General features: G+C 37.3%; 1 protein-coding gene across 1 annotated transcript; it reads left to right on the forward strand.

Annotated features, from left to right (window-relative positions):
• The first annotated feature begins 23,650 nt into the window (after positions 1 to 23,650).
• On the forward strand, positions 23,651 to 24,274 carry LOC121242171. Its single transcript, XM_041140068.1, has one exon. The coding sequence runs from the start codon at positions 23,651 to 23,653 to the stop codon at positions 24,272 to 24,274; it is 624 nt and encodes a 207-aa protein (XP_040996002.1).
• Positions 24,275 to 24,663: the final 389 nt, after the last annotated feature.

Consider the following 24,663-nt stretch of genomic DNA (forward strand, 5'->3'; position numbering starts at 1 on the left):
TTTCCAATTTTAAGGCTTGTCAAGAACATGAATTCAACATCCTTTTTTTTTTTTTTTTTTAAACTTGGTTTGTTGCACATGTTGATGATTCAAACTTATAATGGAAAGAATTTAAACATTATATACCTATTTACCTATGATGACTACAAAACATCTACATTAAAAGAAATACAAACACTAAAAAAAACAATATAACAATTATGATAAGAAGAAATACAAACAAATAAAGAACTATAGTCTATATATAGCACTAAGTTACTAAGTAAAATCCACGACATAAAAAATAGTAAGTTACAAAACTATAATATTAAAAACTACAAATTAACCATTGTCCAAAAGAACCCATTTCCCATTATCCAGCCGCCATTCTCATATTTTTGTTCAACTTGATGTCGCCTACCCATCTAGATTATAAACTTCATCCCAAGTCCCCATACTCCAACTCTAAATTGCCAAATGCTAATTCTCAAACAAGAATCATGTATCTCAAGGAATGACACCTCCACAATCAAATTAAAAGCTTGAAAAATAAAATGCAAGAAAAAAACACATATTTTATTAGGCCGGAATTCACAAACCAACAAGAATTAGGAAAGGTAAGAAACTATCAAGTCACAAATCAATTTTCATCAATTTGACTTGGCTGGAATGGATTAAGTATATACGTACTTTTTTTTAATACATGTTTACAATAAAATAAAGAGTTATTCTATTCTCAAAACGGTGTGTAGAGCACACTTATATCCACCTTATTTAAATGTATGGTATAATTTGATTTGTAAAATTTAAAATTTATCTTCTAAATCAAATTATGTCATATAAGCATTTTACTAGATATGCTCTACAGAAAGGCTTGAGAATAAAATTTCTCTTAAACAAAACTCGAAATTGTCATAAATATTTACTAACGGATTTATAATAAGTTTGAAGTAATAAATTTATGAGCATTTACCATGTCATGACTCAGCCCAATCTCAAAGCCCCAAAACCCAAACCCAGCCCTCTGATATTAGGAAAACAAAAGCACCAAAATAGTGCGCTTTGTGAGTTAAGCCCAAAGCACCCTATTGTTTCTTCTCCCCCAGGTCAACACTCTCTCTATTTCTCCCTCTGGGTTTCTTTCCCCTTCATTTATAGAGATCCTATAGACGGCGCCACTATTAACGTCATGTTTTGTACGCCTTTGGGCTGGATTCTAGAAACTCGGGTCTTTAGGCTATCAAATACACACTTTAAGCAAGCACAGAGAATGAAGGCCTTGGTGGTGGCAGGGAGTCTCCGATGCTAAAGTCAGTATAGCTCCCTAGTAGTTTGTGCTTGAATTTAAAGGCATCAGAGAGAGTTCTTCGTACTTGGGGGTTGGCTTTTATACTAGGTTTTGGGTGGGGAGATAACTCATCCCTGATTTTGAGGAACTTATGTCCTTTCTACCATTCATTTGTCAGAATATTTTAATGCGGCGTAGCTTATGGGGCAGCATCATTAATACGGTGTGGAGTTCGGGTAATTGTGCCTTTAATGCGGCGTAACTCCTTGACTCACTTTACCCTGTGAACGTTCCCTATTAAGACCTTTTATGCTTGCTGTCAGGAGATCAAGGGTTCTCCAAATTTTTCACTCACCTGCCTAAGCAAGTTCACGGGAGTAGGGTGTCATCGGGGAGGTGTCAGGGCGGCAAGTCCCATCTGCCCCTACCATTCGCTTTTCCCATGCATGGGTTGCTTCGTGGATGAGTTTTGCTCATAGGTCGAGTACTCTGCAGAAGCCCACTGACTCATTTTAGAGCAGAATCATTGGCCTTGACCGGGCTCTCTGACTTATATCGCTTCTTATCTTTCAGTTGGCATATAGACCAGATGTGTAACTTTTGTTTGGCAAGCTCTTCTTACATCTTGCTAAAACACGAGCTCACTCATTCTCTGTTCACACACTCTCACACCCTCTCTGATTTCTCTCTCACAAATTCTCTCTCTCACAGATCGCTCCCTCCCTCCTCCCTGTTGTGCATCACTATTGTCTAGGCGCCGCCATAGGTTGCCCCTCATCATGCCGGTAAGCCCCGTTGTCTTTGTCCATGTCTCTCTCTCCCTCTCTTTCTCTCTCTTGTTTCTCTCCCTTGTCTTTGTTTCGATTTCGGCCGTCGTGCACTACGAAAGTAATTTTTCCCTTTCGCTTGTTCAATTTGAGTTTGTTCCATCATGTGATATCCCTAAATTCAAAACTCAAATATTGGTGTTGTTGCTGGATCACAGGGTAGTAGTTACATCCCTGGAAAACGTCGCTTCTCTCTCTAATACAACGGGCCACTACACGAGATTACATAAGATTCCCATAGTATTAGGCGCATTTTTGCACTGCTACGTATGTGGTATGAATGATTGGTGATTGCGGGAATTTTATCATGTTATGTTTGAATGATAGAACTTGTAGGTTGTTATTTCTTGTTGGGTTGCTCTTTTGGAAAGTCTCTTGATTGTGTGAGGTGGACAGTGGAATGTATGAAGGATGTGCGGCTGTTCGGGCCGGGTTAGCTTATGGCTGGTTGAGTTGATGTGTGGCTGTTTGGTTGTTGGACATGTCATGGCCAATGTAGGCTAGTTAATTGTTTGATAAAGTGAGAGTAATTGATTTTGAACGTGTGAGTTGTTTAGTGGACTTGTGTATTGTGAATGGTGAAGTGAATTTGAGAAGGATGGACTAAAATATTAATGCATTGTTTATTGGAACTTGCGTTAGTGATTTTAGAAGTCCAAGGTACTATGATGAATAAATTGCTAATTATGGATTGTTTACGAACTCAGTTGTTTATGGGCTTGCATTATTCTACTGTTAGGATCGTGTAAATTCTGTTAGTTGGATTTGTTTTGTGCTTATATAGGTTGGTAATATGTCAGTGAATATTTTCTAATTTTGGTGTTGATATTACTAGAGTTCAAGTTCAAGGCTTAGACAATGCAGTGCAAGAGTCAGGTAAGTGGTGTTCTTAGTGATAGAGTTTGCCTAAAAACGGACTAAAGTTAATTTTTTGAAAAACTTGCATATTTTGTTATGGAACATTGGAAACAATCTCAATCATTTTTCTGCATTACTCATTGTATCCGAATAAGAAAAGAAAAATATTTCCTGTCATGGTGATTTCGGTCCGGTCTAGTCGGTCCCTAGGGGGTTTTGTGGACCACACCGAACCTATTCGGTCCAAGGTTTTTCCACCGTGGACCAGACCGAATAGACATTGGGACCAGACTGGTCTGGTCCCTTTTGGTCCGGTCCGGTCTCGATTGGTCCATTCGGTCCCCCATAGTACCAAATGGGCCAATAGCCCAATCCTAAATCCTATATTTTTCAACCCAACAGTCATTTTAACTTTTCAACCCACTGACATTTTATCTAATTTTAAGTCCAAAAATACCAAAAAAGAACTTGAAAGGAAAATAAAAATAATTATAAAAAGAAAATTATCTATATACAATAAACTTGAATAAAAAGGATTAACTACAAAATAATATAAATTTTCTATATTCTTCCAAACAACTGAAACGAGACTATGATTCATAGTAATGAAATTAAAAAAAATAGAGAGAAAGAAATTTAAAACAATCCCTAATCAATAAAATCTCTAATAACTAATAACTAATCCTCCAATTTATCCAAATTTCAAAGTCTGAATAAAAAAAGAAAAAAAATAAAGGCATATTTACATGATTACATCAATAAAAAAACACAAAAATATATAAACCGAAAAGTCATATTAATACAAATATAAAAAACATTAGTTAAACATTACTACATTAGTCATATTAAAGAAACAAATAACAATGCATTGCAGTCTGCAGCCCTACTCCATCACTGTAAGTCTGTAAGAGCACAGCTGAACAATCACAACTTACTCCAAGTCTCCATCACTTAAGTCTTCAACGTTTACAGTTTACCTATAAAAAAACAAGAGGTTAAAGGCTTAAAGCTATTATGAACTTATGCATGTAAAAACTGGGTTGTTATAAACTTATGGGAAAACCTTTTATTATTTATGGTTCTATACAAAATAAAAGTAAATAATATATGAGATCATGTCAGCTTTTAATAAAACAAAAAGAAACAATTAATGAGATCATGCAATATATGCATCCAATTATTATATAAATCTGAAGTCTAAACTAATATATGCATGCAATATATGCACCAGCAGCCTTGCTAACCTCTAAATTCAGTGCTCATTCTCAATCATTCATTTGCTTCTTTAGGCAATTATTTGAACCCTGCAAATAAAGGCTTTCAAGATTCTCTAGCTTTAGAAAAACTACAAATACAATTAGAAACAATAGAGAAAGAGAGAATTCGTGGTGGGAATGAAGAGGGGAATGAAAAAGATACAGAATTTGAATATGAGAATACTCTCTGCATCAGGATTTGAATGAAACAAATAGTTGTACTTGATTACTCCTCTTGAATTTGAATGAAATAAGATACTAAAATCCATGGTAACTTCCTATAGTAAATTTATAACAAATAAGCAAAATACCAAAAAAAAAAAAAAAAAAATGGAGGGATATGTATGTTTGGTTTGGTTTGGGGTTTGTATTTTGAGGAAATGCTGCTTTCATTGATTTCTCGACTTTGTTCTGTGATATGTTCTCAACTTCTCATAATTTGTTTTAAATCATGATTTTCCCAATTGGTTGGTTTTGTTGTTTAACAATCACTACTTTGGTATTTATTAGAAAAAGCATAAAGATGGGTGTTTTTTGCTGCTGTCCATGTGATGGAGAATTTGAGGAATATGCTCTTCCCCAATTACCTAATTTTGTTTTTGTTTTTTTTAAACACAAGCCATTGCAGCACTTAAAAAAGGTGCACATCTACTAAAGTATGGACGCAGAGGGAAGCCAAAGCCAAAGTTTCACTCATTGCCAAAACTTCCAAGTCTAACAGAAAAATCTACTTAAACAATCACCATTTCTCAATCAAGTTTTAGACCAGTCTTTATTTCTTCTACTAGCCAACAATCTTCTCACATCTTTAGTCTTTAATCAGCATTGGGTGAAGGGCCGGTAGACATTGTATTTGATGCCTCTATAAAATCAGCAAAGTTTCCAACAAGTTCTATCCATAAAAATTTGATACAAAACAAGTTAAATAAAGTACATAACATAGAAGACAAAACAAAATAAAATACAAAAGATATCAAAAGTAAATGCATTACATACCCATATCCAACTGCTTCTCAAATTCCTCCAATTCATCCATTAAAGTCCTAAGGCTTATTGGAGTAGAAGAAGAATGAAGCCAATTTTGTGCACATATGAGACCTTCAACACTCATCGCATTTAAACTACTTCGGAAAGGGTCAAGTACACGACCCGCAGTGCTAAATGTAGATTCAGAGGCCATAGTAGATACCGGTATTGCAAGTACATCGCATGCAACCTTTGAAAGTACACGATATTTAACTGAATTCACCTTCCACCAATTTAGAAGGTCAAAACTATCCTTTTGATCCTCGCATCTTTCAGCTAGATATCTATCAACCTCTGATTTACTTTACAAACTGTCTTCTGACTATAACTGTTGCTTAAATTGAGCCATCAAATGTGCCTTTCTACTCGTAATTTTGTTAGTCAAAGGATTTACATCTTCATCTAGGGAACTTGCACGCCGACTCTAAGGAGAACTCTCTCCTTCATTTCCCTGTATGCCTTATACATGCAGATAAATGCATTTTTCACCCTCCAACTAAAATCAATTTTTTTTATTGATTATGTGCATATATTTGTCCCAACCCAAAATCAAAATATCGCATCTTGTAGCAAGGATCGAGAAGAACCCCAACAAACAGCAACATATTCTGATTTTCTAAGTTCTCCCAATACTTTTCAAATATTTTCTTCATATTTGTAGCCATTAATCCCACCACGGAGTTTCATTCTTCACACTCCATGTTAATAGCATCTTTAATACTAACCAACTCCGGAAAAAAAAATACTGCAAGTTACATATTCACCTCCCGAGGAGTGTAAAGTTGTATCATGAAATAATTGAACAAACCTCACAAACAACTTTATCTTATCCCAATCGGATGCATTGGGAGGCCCTAACTTCTTTGACTTTCTCCTATTCACCACATCTTCATCATCGACATTGTCATCATCGTCATCTCCAATACTACCAAGGAAGCACGGATCATCTTCCTCCAACCGATCAAAAGCCTTTCTAAATCTTGAAGCCCTTTCCAACATAAGATAGGTGGAGTTTCACCTAATCGGTACATCTAGGCAAACTTGACTTTTGGATTGAATATCTTCCAACACCACATATTTTTTAAATATAGTCCACCTTTGAGGAGAGGATTTAACATACTTCACAACACCCCTCACCTTCACAATAAACGCATCATATTCTTTCAACCCCTCGCAAATGATTAAGTTCAAAATGTGGGCACAACATCGAACATGCAAGAATTCATGTTCCAAGATCATGTATCTCCTATACTTGGTTTTTTTTTTTTTCAAACACAAAACATCTCTATTATTAGAACTTGCATTATCAAGAGTGAGTACAAGTATTTTTGGTCCCCCCCCCAATCATGCAAACACATCTCTATGCCCTTACCAAGTGTATCACCCCTGTGATTTTCAACCAAAGAAAATGAAAGAATCCTCTTGTTTAATTTCCAGTCATCATCGATAAAGTGTGCTGTGAGGCACATATAGTTTAGATTTTGCATAGATGCCCATGTATCCGTGGTGAGGGAAATTTGCTGCCCTCGAAGCATTTCTCAACTTTTATTTTTCCTTCAAAAACAAACTAAAATAGTCCTTGGCAACCGTCATACGGGATAAAATTCCTACCCACTTAGGGCAACCCATGAGCATAAACTTCCTGAAATCCTCCCCTTTAGCATGCCTAAAAGGCAACTCATTAACAATAATCATCTCTGCTAAGACTTGTCGACAAGCATCAACACTAAATGAAATGGGTACAAGTCCCCCATTACCACTTCCTCCCTCCACCTTCCAACCTAGAGTCGTCTAGGACTTATCCATCTTCTTAAACGGACATTAGTTACATTACTTCTCAATGTGATACTTCATGGACTTCGTACCGTTGGTCTTCGTATCACATGTATACGAAGCACCACAATAATCACAAACCATTGACCTAACTCTACCACTTTGTGACCCTCCAAACGATTTATTACTTACATTGGATGGGGGTGGGGGTGGAGGCATGTGTTGTGTTGACTCTTGTACATCATTTGTAGAAGACTACATTGGGTTCTATTCAAATGAAATCAAAATAAATGAGAATTCAGTATCTAAATAAATTCCATTGGGCTTTGTTCAAATGAGATCAATTCAACTCAATTGCCAACATATGAAGTAATTTTACATGAAATTATAAGTTAAGGATACAAAGTGGCTCTTTTCAAGAATAAATTCCAGTGGCTCTGTTCAAAACTATTATACTATTATGTTTAAGAATAAATTCCAGTGGCTATGTTCAAATGAGATCATAACTGTTATACCCATGTAGTGAAAATAAGATAAAAACAAATACAAGTACAAATTAGCCAGGGTTTGAGCTTTTTATCAAACACTTCCCATGCATCCCCATTCCTTCTCCATACATTATTCCTTTACAATATATTACATCCATCATTACAACCAATCAAGATAGAAACATTTCCTTACATTTCTTTGGTTTCTTTAATACACGGATGCAGCACATTCAACACCACAACAGAAACACAAGAATATTCATTCCGTTTATTCATCTCATTTATTACAGTCATTGCATTCCTCGTTACAAGCATTTCATACAATCATTTCTATGTTCTTCATCTTCTCCTCTAGTGGGATCAAAACAAATTATCTACAATATTGTTTTTGTGAAGAAATCACCCCTAGTTTTTAGATTCAACAAATACAAGTACAAATTAAAACAAATACATCAAGATAAAAAACCATAACAAGTTAACAACAAATACATCAACATTCAAGTTCTAAACAAATACAAAATAAATAACAAATACATCAAGAATTCAAGATCAAATATTCCAAACAATCGGCTTTAGGGGCTACGACTGCCAGTCAAGAGAGAGAGAGAGAGAGAGAGAGAGAGGGTACCAATCGGCTGCGAGCTTGATGCGACGGAGGAGATGGAGGGGGTATTACGGCTCACGGCGCTTAGGGTTTCTCACGAAGAATTGGGGAAAAGTGATGAAAAGAAGAAATGATTTTTTTTTAGGGGGGGGGGGGGAGGCGTGAAGACGCAGGGTTATAACGAAATGGCGCCATTGGTCCAATTTTGTACCAAATGGCGCCGTTTCTAAGAAGGTAGCTCACATGTGTGTTTTTCACTTGTATATTTTTTGCACATAAATTAATTAAAAAATTTATTTTAATTAGTAAAATTAAAATTAAATAAACTATTTAATGTGGATTATTTAATTAACTCATTAAAAAAATAATTAATAATAATTATATTTATGATGTTAAATGTTAATTGCTAATTTATTACTAACTTAGAGTTAGAGTATATCAAATTGTCAATGACTCAATGTATTATAATTTATGATTCTATCATTTCTATAAATCTCAATCTATGATAATTTTCAATTTTTCAATATTTTAAACTTTTAAGTTTTTACATTTTGTATATGTAATATGATTAATAAATCATTGTATTAGCCTATAAGCCTATTAGGTATATATAGTTATTGTGATGTTAATACTATACTATTAGTCTATTACACATATATTATGCTATAATCCTATAACTCTTATAATATATTAATATATACTAATACTATATATTATACTATTATAGTTCTAATGCCCCGACTCCCATGTACGGAAATACGGGAATCGTGACGTTGGGATGATGACAATATGGGTCACGCATCCCAATGATAAGTGCTCAAGTATGTGCAACATGCAAAAGTGCACAACAAAAGTCTCAGCGGTTAATTAAAAGTTCGCCAACTAAGTACCAGAAATTTAAAAACAGAGTTACCAAAATAAAAGTAGTACAGAAAAGAGTTATACAGTTATCCCCAAAATATAATACAAAGGGCAAAATACATAACAAATGGGAAATGAATCTCGATACACGAGAGCAACCCCAGATCACTCCTTTGGCAGAGCCAAAGCCTAAGGCTCGCCGTCCTCATCTGCATCAAAATCTGCGATACCATAAAACGGTACCGCAGATAAGTAATAATCCAAACAACCCACGAGATAGAAATGCATTAATGCAACCAACAAACAAACTTCAAAACCTCATTTTCTCCGAAAATGATTATTTTCCAACACAGGCCAAAAACCTCATTTGACCATAAACGTGCTATGAATAATATCCGTCATTTTTCCAGAAAATGACCCAAACATAAACCAACTATTTTTACAGAAAATGGTGCTCGTAACCATTAAATCATAAACCGACAACCTAATCATTTATCAGACACTGTAGGCAGAAATCACAGGCGGGACTCTACCACCATCCCTACAGCATGCACCATAGGTGGGAATCACAAGTAGGACTATACCACCATCCCTACCGCGTGCACCGTAGGTGGGAATCACAAGCGGAACTATACCACCATCTCTGCTTACCACCATCCCTACAGTTTCTTTTCACACATGAGGTACCTATCAGAGCACTGTAGGCGGGAATCACAGGCGGGATTATACCACTATCCCTACCGCATGCACCATAGGCGGGAATCATAGGCGTGACTATACCACCATCCCTGCTTACCACCGTCCCTATAGTCTCTTTTCCTTTCTCTCAAACCAGTCAATCCAATCATTTCAAACATACTCAAAATCATTCCTCACATGAAAACTCGGTATTTCAAGTATACACATGAACATGTGTGCAATTATGCGAAAACCCAATTTTCATTTACAAACATGAACTTGCGTGTAAATGCATTGTATATGACGCAACACAAATATTCAACAACCAGTATATCACAACATAGTCCGATCACACAAACAATTCCATTCTCTAATCCAACTAACCCCCTTATTCCTCGGACTCAGTCTGGCACAACCAACCAATTCACAGTAAAAATGAGTTAGTGTAAAAATACATTTAAATCTCAAAAGTTCTTTGGAAAAATACTTACAGTGCTATAATATAATTTTTGAATGCTCACGAAGGTGTTAGAAGTGGCGACACAACAATGTAATAGTGAGAAAATGCCCAAGGTTATGGGTCTCAAAATGTTAGATTTTGAACAGAGACAAACGAAGACTTGAGATTACAAGGGAATAGCTTAGAGATGTTGATGAAGCTAATGGTGGTGGTGGTTGGCCGTGGGTGGCGGCGTAGGCGGCGGTTGAAGTCCAAAAAGCTCAAATCCAAAATGGAGATGGATGGGCTTCACCGGTGGTGGATCGGGGCTGAGGATGGGTGGGTTAGGTAGCTGAAGGGTCACCGATGATATGATGAAGAGGTGGTGGCCAATGGCAGCGCGATGGCGGCACGCAAGCTCAATGGGTGCCGCGGTTTGAAGCTTTGCGTGGGGGCTCACGGTTGGTGGGGAGACGGTTGGGAGGGGCGGTGACGGAAATGGGTGGCACACGGCAGCGATGTGGAGGACGACACATTGACGGGGGGGGGGGGGAGAGGGAGAGTGTCGCGCAGGAAGAGAGAGAGAGGAGAAAAAGAAATGAAGGAAAAAAAGAAAAAGTGAGGGAAAGAAATGAGGTTCAATCTTCACATCTTAGGTCACAAAAATGATCCAATGAAAAGCATTTCAAAACAGCAAGTTAAATAAAATAATTTAAACGTAGTGATTAAATAAAAATAAATAAATTAAATCCAACAATAAACTAATTTAAATGCATAACACTAATTAATAACAAGAAGACATATTGAATTAACAATTAAAAATTTTAAAATAATATCACGTAAATCATCTAAAATTTAAAACAAGAAAGCCCATAAATTTAATAAATGCAATAATTACTTAGTCAAAATACTCGTAAATACGATGTATCTCAATAGTGTTATTGTTACTACTACATATAGACTTATAGTGTGTATATATATTATAATGATATAGTGATACTAATACTATATATTATATAATAATACATTGATATAAATTATTACTAATACTATTATTACTATATACTATATTAATAATTTAATAGTGATATTAATACTATATAATAATATATGGTCATAGTCTCATAGACTCATAGTGATATTAGTAATTTAATACTATATATAGACATTAGATTTATAGACTTATAGTGATTTAGTTTAGTTATAATTATATTGATGATGTTAATTATTACTTTATTACTAACTTAAAGTATGTTAAATGTTAATGCATAATGAGCCATTGAGCCATATACAACTTTTAACATTTTGTATATGAAGCAATAAGCATAAATAATTTAATTATCCATACATATTGATATTACATCCATAATTGAGAAAGATACATACTTAACATACTATTATAAATAAGCATAAAATATTTAATTATCCATACTATTATAAATTTATAAATTATACATATATTATAATTTATACTATAACTCTTAATAGTATTAGACTATTAGTAATACATTAAAGAATATAATAATACATTGATACTAAATATATATAGTTATACTCTATAGACTTATAGTGATTAGTTATTAACTTATTATGATTAGTAATTTAGTATAACTATATAATAATATTAGTAATAGACTATTAGTAATATAGTATAGCTATATATTAATAATATTGGTTATAGTGATTTAATATAAGTTATAAGTATATTAGTATAAGTATAACTATAGTCTATATTAGACTATTAGTATTTTTTTTTATACCATATTAGAGTCTAGACTATTAGTATTAGTATAAATATTAGTATTAGCATAAAATTATAAATTATAAAATTATATACAATTATTATATAATTAATATATAAATTATAAAATATATTTTTGTTTATTCATTCGGTCCGGTCCGGGGTGAAAAAGCCCTGGACTATGGACCAGACCGAATTTAGTCCGGACCGGTCGATTCTCACCCTTAGTCATGACTGGTGTAGACATGAGCAATTTTGACATTCTGTTTACAACTGTATAAAAAGGAGTGATTATAAAATTTGAAAATTTGCATATAATTGCATGACATGTATATGCTCAGACTTTGTTTTTTATATGAATTTTTGTATCTGAAAACTTTTAGCATGACATTTTGTTTCTGCTTCCGTCCTGACCTTATCACGAGTATAAAACTGTGGCCTCTGTTATTATGTTAGGTACTATCATCTCTTTTTCTAGTGCACCCACTTCGAAACTTTGAAAACAAAGTGGTTTTCTACGTAATTTTTCCTGTATGCACACTCAGGACTCCAAGAATAATAAGGTGAAGATTTCACATTTTATTTTTACTTGGTTGGCCGCCGGATTTTGCAAACCCTACCACGAGGGTTAAATATGGAATTTGTTATGATATGATGCTATTCAGTTATGTTATGCCATGAGACTTTTGTATATTAGTGTTTCTGAACTGTCGCTCTGGTATTTTTGATAAGTTGTTTTGGTTCTACATTCTGTAACTGGCTCATATTTAAATAATAGTATATATTCAATGCTTACTGTGTTGTTTATAACTCACCAAATTTCCTTCAATATTTTCAGATGATCTTGATGGTTCAACTGGGGACCAAGAATAGAATGCGTGTGCGAGCTTAGTCAAGAGGAGTGTGATAAGTACTGTAGCAGTATTGTAGAGTCTTACTATGAGAACTTTGTCATTTTTCTTGGTTTGGTATTGTCGTAACCTCACTAATTTTAATAGATCTTGAGGAGTATTTATTATTATTAAATGTGTTGGGAGATATCATTGATGTTATTCTTTTGGAAGTATATATAGTTTTATGAAAGGAGTAGAGTTGTTGTTGCTCCCTCGACCCTCGCTTATATTTAGGCAAAAGTCGTGACACCGAGATGTTGGCCACTTGGGTCATACACCCCTAGCACATTGTGAGAACAAAGTATGTGCATACATGCAATAAAATGGTGTGCAGTTAATTCACAGCGAAAAATATAACAGGGCAATCATTAAAATCTAATAGTACCAGAAAAATTAAAACATCACCTTCCAAATAATCTATAAGTCCCAAATCTTCAATCATAGACGACAAAATTATTATAATCATCCCATAATAATAAAAGGCTAAAATACACTTAATAACAAATAGGAAAAATACCTTCACTCCTCAGGCAAAGCCAGGCCTTCATACACGTACCCATCATCTGGATCAAAATCTACTGTTCCACGGAGCAGAACATTAGGTCGGGACACCACAGTGAGATTTTGAAAATCTCAGTATGTAAAACAAAGACCAACACTCCTATAACACCCAGGCCTAACACGAAACTCGTGTTCGAATTTTTTTTAATATGGATGAAAAACCCACTGGGATTTTAGCAAGTAATTTTGGAAATAGGTTACAGACCCAAAATTTGTATTGATGGATTATGGAATTTTTATTGTGCTTGATATTTAGATTATTTTCGATTAATATTTTATGGATCAAGAGAGATTTATTTTGAGTTTTTGGCCAGATAAATTGTGGAGCGAATGCTAGTTTAGAATGTGAGACGAAGCCCTTTTATAAATCAAGAAGTGGGCCCAACAAGCCCAAATTCGTATGAAGCCATTTTTAGCCCCTGTATTTTCTATCTATTTTTCTCCCCTAGGGTTATTATTCACGTCCATGGCATGCACATTTCTATCCCCATGACTTTCACGACAAGAGTGCGCATAGTAGATATGTATCTGCATTGTATTTATTCTTCTCTTCCTTTAGTTCCTCTGGGTTTTTTCAACCACTTGACCTATATATAGAAGCAGAGGTATTTTTTCTTCTACTTAGAGGAACTGCCCAGCCAACGTGAAACCTCAGCTCTCAGCATCGGCGCGCATCACCCATGCTCGACCAAAAGCCAACCTGCACCACTATCCCCCTCATCTACACTCCTCAACAACCAGCCACAAGAACCACCTTGCTCCTCCACATTTAGCGACCATCACCGAAGCCAAAGCCTCACTGTTCACGAAGCAATCAACCTGCACCTTCATGGTTTCACTCAACCAACACATAGAAACTGCAGCTTTCCAAGGAGGTCAGGTCGTTGCATGCTCCTCCATAATGTTGCCATAGCCACCATTATGCACCACAAAACACGTGCGACATCCACACGAAACTGAAGCTGAACAACTCTGTTTTTGCAGTCCAAAAACAGAGCAGAACCGAGATGGCCATTTTCAGTTGGTCATCACCTTGGCTCTCTCATCACTCTATCTTTCTGGACTCGGCCACCCAGACGCCGATGTAGCCACTGTCCACCTCCCAGCACTTTGCACAACTCCTTCCCGCACAGTGAGCTTCTGTTCTCTCTCGCTCTCTCGATTTCTCTCAGTTTGTAGTGCTCAGTCTCTTTCTCTCATCAGTTGGTCTCGCTCTCCTTGCTCTCTCTCTCTCAGTGCTCCGTCGCAATTACCACCTTCCACCACACCCCAACTCCGTTGCAACCCCCTTTCCCCCACGGTGAATACTTTTATTTGATTTGGTTTTGAGGAAAATTCTGAAAAGCTAAGAATTCATGTAAGCGGAGTTCTTATGCTAGACTTTGCATAAAAGGAAAATGAACTGAGGTTGATTTATGAAAATGTGCATGATATATTTGTTTTTGAAAAGAAATGTGAAAATAACCTCAGTTATTTGCTCTGCATTACTCATGAGATCCGTAAGAAAGAGAAGAGTATTTTTGTCATGACTGGTATAGATATGAGCTAATTTTTGTGCATTCTGTTTCTGATCTGAAAAAGAGGGAATATGAGTCTTTCTTTTAGAAAGTTTTGTTTTGATGAAATAAAGATGTTTTGATGAATGGGATCTAAAAGTTTTGCTGTGAATAAATGAAGATGTTTTGGTTCTGTTTATTTCAAACATGTGGAATTATCTAAAGCTGTTCAGTATTTAGTTTTTGATATGATGTGGCATTTGAAAGCCTTGTCATTTGAAAACCTTGGCATGAGATTCTGATTCTGTATTTTGGTTAAAGTCTGATTTGATGGTTCTGTTATGTTCTGATAAGGCCCAATCACGAGTTATAATAGTGGATACGGTCCTTCCATGGGTTTTAATTGTGGTTTATAACCCTACCATGGGGGTTAAACATGGTATACAGTCCAACCACGGCTGATAATAGTGGCATAAGGCCCAATCACGGGTGATAATAGTGGATACGGCCCAACCACGGGTTATAACAGTAGATACGACCCTTCCACAGCTTATGTTATGGATCGAGTTGTATTTTTTTTATTTATTTATTTGGAGATCTTGGCCGTTTGTTTAAATCTTGGAAAAACTATCAGTTCATGAGCAGTTTCTCACCCGCACGTCTCTATGGTATTTTATCCACTCCATGCACACGCACGACTCTATTTCCATCCGCACGCACGTCTCCCTCATCTCTCTAGGGTTTTCACATCACATATTTATACGCACACATTAGCCATGCATAGAGAACTGCCTTTGTTACGTTCGCTGCCGCTGCTAGCCACTCCTCCCCACACAAATAGCAGCCACGGCTCCTCCGCAGCACAACCTATTTCCATCGTGCACCGCCCAGAACTCTCACTGTCCCAATACAAAAATCGATGCAACCCACGCAGAACTCCCTCTCGTTCACTGCCTCTCCACGTTCTCGACTCTTTGCTCCTCAACTTTGCCACCATAAACCTCCACCACAAACCACCAACACCGAAAGATAGCCACTGCAGAACACTCCTCCACCTTAGTCACATAAACCCACCCCAAGCCATGCAGCACCCCCAACCACTGGCCAAGCCGTAACGCAACATGGTTTGATTCTCCGTGATGCCGCTGCCCTGCCGCAAGAACTCACAGACAGCAACTCCTCCTTGCAAACAGTGCACCACCCTCCAGGCTGTCCTAGCCGTCACGGAAAGCCAACCACTGCCGCCTAGCCTTTGAAGGAGGAACACACACGGCATACTCTGTTTTCCCACTCCCTAAACAGAGCAGTCCTTGCTCAAGCCGTTCCACTGAGCTCCTCCACCGGCCTCTCCCTCTCCCTATGCCCCTCTGTTTTTCAGCCACGTTTCATGACGGAAGCCATCGCACGTAGCTCCCGACCAGTCGCACGCCTTCTCGCTGTCCCACGGTGAGCTCTCTCCCCCTTCCGCATGCCATACTCTCTCCGTCTCGCACTCATACTTTCACCGTGTTTCTCTCTCTCACTCCTCACTCTCTCTCGCTTCCAGTGCTCCGCCGAGATCACCACCGCTACGTCGCTAAGCTTCTAGCCCCTCGCTGCGTCGCACGCTGCCTCGTGATTCCTCCTTGAGTAAGCCCCTGCCATGCAAGTTATTTGTTTTACGCAGGTTTTGTTGGTTTTCAAAGAATTGAATGAAATTACATTAATACCCTTTACTACATGATATATTAATGTGCTTTTAAACTTTTACTATGTATTAATACACTCTTATATAATTATGATTACAGAAAATCACTTAAGTATTTTAACATGTTATTTAAATAAAGATTTATTTTAAGAGTAAATAATATTGGAGTAATGTTGTTTTTACATTTTAGATATGATTTAGTCTATTTAAAAATAGTTATGGTTTATTTTAAAATATTTTGGGATAATTATATTATCTAGTATTAAACTTTATAGTCTGTTTTCAATAATAAATAGGTCAAACTTTTAAATGTTTTAGTCATAGTTATTAAATCAACATTGATATTTTAGAAAGCGATGATTTATAATTTAAGGTTATGAGATTTTAGGTTTTGAGGAATTAAATAGGTTATCTTAGAAGGTTAGGATTAAATATCGAAATATGTGATTAATACTAGACCAAAAAAGCTAAGAAGTCCAGGTAAGCAGGGTTTCTATACTAGACTTTGCATTAAAATAAAATAAAACGAGGTTGCTTTTGAAAATATATAGGTTTGTTTTAAAAAGAAATTAGAAAACAACCTCAGATATGTGTTTTGTATATGCATGAAAGCCGTATAAGAGAAAGTATTTTCTGTCATGACTGGTGTAGACAGGAGCTAATTTGTGCATTCTATTTTTGAACTATGCAAAAAGGAGCGAATAAGAAAATCTAAAAGTTTTTGTTATGAATAAATGAAGATGTTTTGGATTATGTTTATTTCGAACATGTGAAATGATCTGAAGCTATTCAGTATTTTGTTTTCATATAATGTGTCATCTGAAAACCTTAGCATGAAGTTCTGATTCTATATATGAGTGTGATCTGATTCCGATAATGTTCCGTTCTGTTTCTGTTAAGGCCCAGCCACGGGTATAATGGTGGTTTATAACCCTACCACGGAGGTGAAACATGGTATACGGCCCAGCCACGGGTATAATGATGGTTTATAACCGTACCACGGGGTGAAACATAGAATACAGCCCAGCCACGGGTATAATGGTGGTTTGTAACCCTACCACGGGGGTGAAACATGGTATACGGCCCATCTACGGGTATAATGGTGGTTTATAACCCTACCACGGGGGTGAAACATGGTATACAGCCCAACCATCGGTATAATGGTGGTTTATAACCCTACCACGGGGGTTAAACATGGTATTTGTCCCGATGTGATGCTATGAGATGATATGAATATAATGTTTCAGTTTGGATATGCCAGTGGATTTTCTTTTGGGAATAAGTTTGTCTTTTTGGAAATCTCGCTCTAGTGTTTTTGTACCAAGTTTTGTTTATGCATTTCGAAAGTAAATATATTGTTTCTACATTCTGAAAATAAATATTTTGTTTGCATACCGAACGTGATAAATGCTCATGTTTACATGCTAATATATGTTCTCTGCTTATTGAGTTGTTGATAACTCACCCCTTATCTCTAAATATTTTTCAGATGATTTTGAATAGTCCAGCTAAGGATCAGGATTATGGAGCATCAGTGAGATGATTATTTAAACATAGTGGATTACTCATAGAAGATTTCTGAGAATTGGAGGATTTTATTAAGAGATTTTACAGTATTCTGATGACTTTATATTTTGGAGTCTATAAATATATTGATGAATTGTGAGTTTTAAGTTATAGAGAGTAACTCTTCGATCCCTGCGGGACCGGGGCATTACACCAGATGTGTAAATTTTGTTTGGAAAGCTCTCCTTCCATCTTGCTAAAACACGAGCTCTCTTGTCTCTATCCAAGAAAGGACCGAGAAGAAAAATATATAGACACAAAGCAAGGATATTACCCGAAATTGCTATAGCAACCCTCACTAAGATTTGTAGATCTCTCGATTTCGAACTAAAGAACTACGGATTTGATTATGATCAGCACTGCAAACCAAAAGTATGTTATTCTCTATCTGTACCAAAAGCTTTGGATTGGGTTTTCCAAAGATGCCTTCTCGGAATCTATGGCTAACTAAAAGCTTACCACATCCTACTTCCATCTATGGATAACTACCTCGTCAAGGATCTTATAAGTAAAACTTTCTTCTCAACAATAGAATGAGTTTCTGACTCAACTTTCTAAATCCAATCGAATTTACAATATCACCAAATTCCTCTAGCCCAAACCACTAGGACAACAAGTTGCAAAATCATAGTCCCCTTCAACCAACTCCTTGGAAATCTGTATAGAAATTCAATTTTGCATCAATGCATGAAAATGCCTATGTGGAAAGTTGCTTGGGACATACTACCAGCCCATGACTCCATGAGAACTTGAGCCTAATCTCAAAAGTAGAGAATTATGTGCCCTATGTTTGTCTGTGCCTGAGACTCTTTCACGCATATTCTTAGGCTTCCACTTTGCAAAGGCAATCTATAGATATCCCATTGGCTTAAGCATTATTTTACTCCCCTTTATACCCTAAATCTGTAACACCAGGCCCAAGCCCAAGCTTGAGCCCACGAAGAGGTCAGCCCACCTGAAGAATGGCACCAGTTGGTAAGTTGATCACCCTTCAGTTTTCCATCTCACTATTTTCCCTCTCCCCGTTCTTCCCATTCATGCCACTCCACTCAGATGATCATGATGGTTAAACTGGGGATCAAGAATAGACTGCGTGCATGAGGCTAGTCGAGAGCAGTGCGATAAGTACTGTAGGAGTATTGGAGAGTTATTATGAGAACTTTGTCATTTTTCTTGGTTTGGTATTGTTAGAACCTTGCTAATTTTACTAGATCTTGAGGAATATTTATTATTATTAAATGTGTTGGGGGAAATCATTGATGACCACTGTTTGTGTTTTGGCAGAAGTCGTGAAGCCGAGATGGCTGCCACTTGGGTCATACACCCCTAGCACATTGTGAGAACAAAGTGTGTGCATACATTTAATAAAATTCTATACAGTTAATTCACAGCGAAAAATATAACAAGGATGTCATTAAAATCTAATAGTACTAGAAAAATTAAAACATCACCTTCCAAGTAATCCATAAGTCCCAAATCTTCAATCAAAGACAAGAAAATTATTATAATCATCCCATAATAATAAAAAGCTAAAACACACTTAATAGCAAATAGGATAAAGACCTTCAGACCTTAGGTAAAGCCAAACCTTCATACACGTACCAATCATTTGGATCAAATCTGCTATTTCATGGAGCGGAACTTCAAGTGGGGACGCCACAGTAAGATTTTGCAAAATCTCAGTAAGTAGAACTAAGACCAACACTCCAAAATACATACAAGTGGAAAATGAGAAATTATGCACACAAGAAAAAACAAAGAATATTTGTGTTTGACTTGGGCGCCTTTGTGGTTTGGATTGCTCTTATCCTCATTTTAATTAATCTATTGTCTCAATAAGCTTAAACATCTTCACAAACTCTTCTCGGTTGATCTTTTAGAATAATTTAGGCTGGCTATCTGGGATTTGGGTGTGGATTTCGGTTCGGAGATCATTCCATTTGGATTTTATTTTGGTTGGCAGATTTTCCTTCTCTCATCTTGTGATATGCGCGGATGGCCAAGAGGGAAAAAAAACAAAGGATATTTAGTCAATGAATATTCTTTATCATTAATTTAAATTCAGGTTTATGTTTTGTTGATCTATTGATATGAGAAGACAATGTATCGATATAAAATCATGGTCCCCTTTGTAAGGCCCAGTTTCTTTGTCAAAGTGGCTTGGAACCGTGCGTGGAAATGGCCCAGCCATTTCAGTGCTTAGTGAGACCACCAAGCGGCGTCGTTTTAGGGAGGTTAGTAGTTCTCTTCCTCCATCTCCGTCACTTTCTCCCTTTCTCTTCGCATTTTCAGTTATTATTTAAGTTTCTCCAGCAACTCTCTCTCGTCTCCCACGTCTCCCACATCTCCCACGTCTCCCACTTCTCTTTTCGATTTCATCTTTGTTTCTAGTTACTGGCATTAGTTTGAGTTTCCGAATCCCATGCCCTAGACCTCCTCACGTGGATTTCTGTTGCTGCGTTGCTTCTGGTTTCCCGAGTGTTACCGTCTGCTATACTCTGTTTTTCCTCCATTTCTGCATTTTGGTTCCGTCTGCAACTCACGGGCATCAATTCGCATCCCCTCCATTTTCGATTGGTAAGGGTTTCTTTCTCATCCAAGTATCGGTTTCTCCTTCTGTAACCGTGCGATTTCTGCTTCTTAGTTTTGGGTTTGGTTTATCTTCTTTTTGATGCAATATCTGTTTTGGCTGTGAGTTTGAGTAGTTTTTGTGAGTTTTTCTGGTTGTTGCGTGGTGAGTATTTCGGGTTGGTGTTTTGTCCTAGGTTTGGATTATTTGAAGTTTCATTGTAGTGGAATTGTTGGACTGGTGGTGGAGAAAATATTTGGAAGTGTTAGTTTATACTTTATGTTATGGAGTTGGGAATGGAAAGAAGAGTGCTTTGTGTAGTGTAAACTGGTTTTGTTGGCAAAATCTGCGTACCTCGCTCGAGCAGACTGTCGAGCGCGATTCGAGCGAACAGCCAAATGAGCATTGGCTTGAGCGGAGTGTCGAGCGAGACTCGAGCGAACCTCTTTGACTTGCATTCGCTCGAGCAGAGTGTCGAGCGAGACTCGAGCGAACCTCTCTGTCTTGCTTTAGCTCGAGCGGAGTGTCGAGCGAGACTCGAGCGAACCTCTCTGACTTGCCTTCGCTCGAGCGGACTGTCGAGCGAACTTGGCTCGAGCCAACTGTCAAGCCAACTTTCAGCAAACACTTTTTCAGTTCCGAATCAGTCTCCACTTAAAGCCAACGTACTGAGTTTAGTATAGAATATTTTGGGTCGAAGTGTGGGCTGTCCGGATTATTATTTGGCTAGTTAAGTTTGATTAAACTCGTTGAATTATGGTCTAGAGTTTGAGTTCTTGAGTTGTTTAAGACCAATTGTGTATTGTTGGACTTTAATATTTAGTTTATATTATCTTATGAATAGGTGGCGAGACGGATAGAGATCGTATTCAAGTCATAGATAATACGCTGCAGGAGTCAGGTAAGTGGGGTTCCTATGCTAGGTTTTTATACAAGTTAATAAGACTGAGGCTGATTTTATGAAAAACTTGCATATTTTGTGTTATGTTGGGAACTTGTGAAAATAAAGATCAACCTCGGTCACTCATCTGCATTATTCATGAAATCTGTGTGAAAAAGGAAAAATATGTTTTGGCATGCATTGAGTAGACATGAGCTAAATTCTGTCATGTGGTTTCTGAAATCTGAAAAATGAGCGATATTGAGAATATGAAAAGCTGTACATTTATTTAGAAAGATGTTCTGACTTTTGTGTTCAGTGTCGGTAAACTGTCTGACTCTGTTTCGGTACTCTGTATTATTTTGATATAACATTTGAAAACCTTTGGCATGGTGTACTGGTTTTTGTATCTGACTCTGTCTCTGCTTTGCTCTGCTCTGCTCTGTTATGCTCTGCTCTGTTTGGGTTGGTACCAACTTCTCTGTCTCTGAGTGCACCCACTTTGGATACAAAGTGGTTTTATTGTGGTCTTTCCTGTGTGCACACTCGGGGCTCCGAGAAGAATAAAGGAAAGATTTCACCTCTGTCTCTGCCTGGTTTGGCCACCGGGGTTAGCACAACCCTACCACGGGGGTGAAACATGGTCTCTGCTCTGTTTGATGCTCTGTTTTGATTTGATGATGATACTCAGTTTATGTTATGCCAAAGTACCATGGGTTTTACTTGTTTTAAAACCATCGCTCTGTTATTTTGAAAATATGTTCTGTTCTGCATGATAACTCTGGAAAAATATTTTGTTCTGCATACTCTCCTTGATAAATGCTCATGTTTGCACGCTAGCATATGATTTCTGCTTACTGAGTTGTTGATGACTCACCCCCTATCATTATAATATTTTTCAGATGATGTGGTGAGTCCAAATGAGGACCTGGATTAGAATGCTCTTTGTGTCTAAAGCTGAGGAGATGTTGGTAGAAGAAGGACTTCTGGTGTTCTTAGTCTTAATATCTTTGGGTTTTATTTATGTCTTGAGTTTAGTAAGATTTATGAAATATTTAGTTGGTTTGTTATGACTATCGGGAGGTTATGGACCCCTTTGATTTATTATTATAGCATTAAAGATTGTGTGGAGTTTGTAATGAGATTATTGAGAAGATTTGAGATTGTTTTCATTTATGAAGTTGTTGGAGATTATCCTTTGGATGTGTTGGGAGACATGTTTATGAGTGACAGGTAGTAATTCTCCAAGCCACCCGGGTTTGGGGCGTTACATTTGGTATCAGAGCCAGGTTAGAATTCTGCATACTATAAACCTAGGAGGTTTAGATTTCTGTGGGTGCATAGGATTGAATATTGTTGAAGTGGGAAGTCTTAGAATTCGCAGGCTTTACGAATAACTATGAAGTGTGGTATTTCATAGGTCTATGAACTAAATTCATGTTGATTAAGGTTTAGTTTAGTGGCGGAGCCTTCTTAAATACTCAGATGGAGTAAGATGTTAAATTTGGAGAGATTGACTATTACTACCGTTGTGCGTTCCTCTTTTGTCTCTGTTATAGATATTCGTATATTTTTGAATTCTAATATATATATACGTTTTGTTTTTACAAATACCACTAATTTTCTATGTTCTTATAAATTCTATTTTCGAAGCGATTTTTTTTAAAAATTCTAGTTATTTTGTCAGGATGCCACCTCGTCGTAGAGAACGAAGCAGGTCGGATCTGAATGCGATCGAGAACGAAAGGGAAGCGAACCCGAGTGCTTCCGACGTATTACGAGCTGCTGCACATCAGTTAATTGATGACCTTGTGCAGAATCCCTCGGGTCGCCAGCGTAATTTCAATGAAGGGGGTTGTACTGTTGAGCAATTCAATCGTATGCACCCTCCTTTATTTGATGGGAGAGGCGATCCAACTTTGGCGGAGGATTGGATTCAGGACATTGAGGAGATTTTGTGAGTCCTAACTTGTACTGAGGAGCAAAAAGTGGCGTACGCCACATTCAAGCTTACTGGGGAAGCGAAGAGGTGGTGGATCTCTGAAAGATCTATCAGGGAAGCTGAGGGGACAGAGATAGTCAGTTGGCTGCACTTCAAGCAGATCTTTCTTGAGCGCTTCTTCCCTAGCTCTTTCCGTGAGGACAAGGCTATGGAATTTGCCACCTTGGTTCAGGGAACCATGACGGTACATCAGTATGCTGCTAGGTTTACTGAGTTATCCCGTTTTGCTACTTATTTGATTCCCGATGAGGAAAAGAAGGCACGCAAATTTGAGCAAGGACTGAATGAGAAACTGTATGTGCGTGTGGTGGGCTTCCAGATTCGGAACTTCTCAGAATTGGTGGATAAAGCAACAGTTTTTGAAAGAACCCTTCAAAGAAGCGTTGCAATGCATGAACAGAGGAAAAGGACTACTCCTACTGGGTACCAGTCTGGCATGGATCAGGGACTATGGAAAAAGAGGAATGAAAGTAGTAGTTCGGGAAAAAGGCTGGTTCAGAGTAATCAACAGCCCTACCAGTGTAGGACATGCGATCAAGTGCACTCCGGAGAGTGCAGAAAAGGGGCGGGATTGTGTTTTCGTTGTGGCAAAACAGGTCACTACATCAGGGATTGCCCAATGCAAAATAGGAGCAACCAGACATTCATACCGCCACCTCAGAGGAATGAAGTATCGGCCCGGGGCAGCAATCAACGTCCTACTGCGCCTGCTCGAGTCTTTGCACTAACACCTGGAGAAGTTGAGGGTAGGAATGACGTGATCACTGGTATGACTCTTTGGTTTTACTTCAAGGATTTATAGTTTCTATTATTTTCTTTTCTTTGATTGATTCTGGTTAAGACTTTGAATATTCTTGGTTCATGGATGAGTTTGAATGTGAATCACAGGTACTCTTTCTCTATTTTCTAGTAATGCTTTTGTGTTATTTGACTCGGGAGCGACACATTCTTTTGTTTCCACGACGTACTCTAGATTTTGCACTTTAGATACTGAAAGGTTGAGGAACAAGTTAGTGGTTGCGACCCCAACAGGAAATTCTGTAGTCTGTAGTGAGATTTTACCTGGATGCCCTCTTTCTATAGAGGGAAGACTGATGCCAGCAGATTTAATAGTTTTCCACATGGTTGGGTTTGATGTAATTTTGGGTATGGATTGGCTGGCTTCCTATCACGCCAGTATTGATTGTGCTA

This window comes from Juglans microcarpa x Juglans regia, chromosome 8D (genome assembly GCF_004785595.1).
Source record: "Juglans microcarpa x Juglans regia isolate MS1-56 chromosome 8D, Jm3101_v1.0, whole genome shotgun sequence".
NCBI lineage: Eukaryota > Viridiplantae > Streptophyta > Magnoliopsida > Fagales > Juglandaceae > Juglans > Juglans microcarpa x Juglans regia.